Source organism: Nanorana parkeri, unplaced genomic scaffold (assembly GCF_000935625.1).
Source record: "Nanorana parkeri isolate BGI_ZX_2015 unplaced genomic scaffold, ASM93562v1 scaffold2261, whole genome shotgun sequence".
In the NCBI taxonomy this organism is placed as follows: domain Eukaryota; kingdom Metazoa; phylum Chordata; class Amphibia; order Anura; family Dicroglossidae; genus Nanorana; species Nanorana parkeri.
Window position 1 is genome coordinate 2096 of NW_017308529.1, and position 803 is coordinate 2898.

General features: G+C 46.1%; 1 protein-coding gene across 1 annotated transcript in view; it reads left to right on the top strand.

The window, feature by feature from the left end:
• Positions 1–373: 373 nt before the first annotated feature.
• LOC108801228 (proteinase-activated receptor 1-like) overlaps positions 374–803 on the top strand; it is a 3169-nt gene continuing 2739 nt past the window's right edge. The window contains exons 1-2 of the mRNA XM_018573164.1: positions 374–386; positions 515–544. Coding sequence (XP_018428666.1) covers positions 374–386; positions 515–544 — 43 coding nt within the window. The remainder of the gene's footprint in view (positions 387–514; positions 545–803) is intronic.

Below are 803 nucleotides of genomic sequence, written 5' to 3' on the forward strand. Positions count from 1 at the left end.
ACGTATCATTACATGCGGTGTGCATGCGTTTACATGGAGCTGCTGTCACCTGATCATTAACTTGACTAGGTGACAGCTGTCACTTGAAAACGCCAGATTAGGGATTTCTGCTGCAGTCTGAGCAGTCTCCAATAAAGTTTCTTGTGGATGTTTTCAAGGCTAGTTATTACTTAAATTATTATTAAAACCAGTAGCAACTGAATGCAGAGGCAACTATTTATGATAATAAAGAGTAGATGCATAGTCCTATACAACCGGCCCTTTGAGGGTAACCATACTGCTGATGCGGCCCCCGATGAATTTGAGTTTGCCACCCCTGCTGTAGACAGTACGGAAAATGATCAGCACTATGAACCTGCTATGATCCGCCACTATGAGGGTCCTCGGTAGGAAAATATATTGCTAACAATAAACCTCAACTGTCACAATAATGAGTTCTGCATATATTAAAGTTTTGGCATCACAAACATGTTTTTTTTTTAAATCATTTACTGTATATTTCTAATCTTTTTAGCTTTTTCAGAGAAACCTAAACCTTCGGGAGGTGAGTACATTTCTTGTTGAATTTTTAATGAGACAAAAACGGAAATAGTATGACAGCCGCTATGGGGCCCGAGGCACGGCGGGGCCCGGCCAGGACATCTCCCTGATGCCATGCGGGCCGCCTGGGTCGCTATGGCATCTTGCTCGGACAGCCAGGCTGCCGGCTGTCACTGGCGGCTGTGAGGAGGAACGCTCCGTTCCTTCTCACAGCCGCTGCTGAGTTGGTGACAACCAGCAGCTTCGCAGGAGGTGGCTGGGCC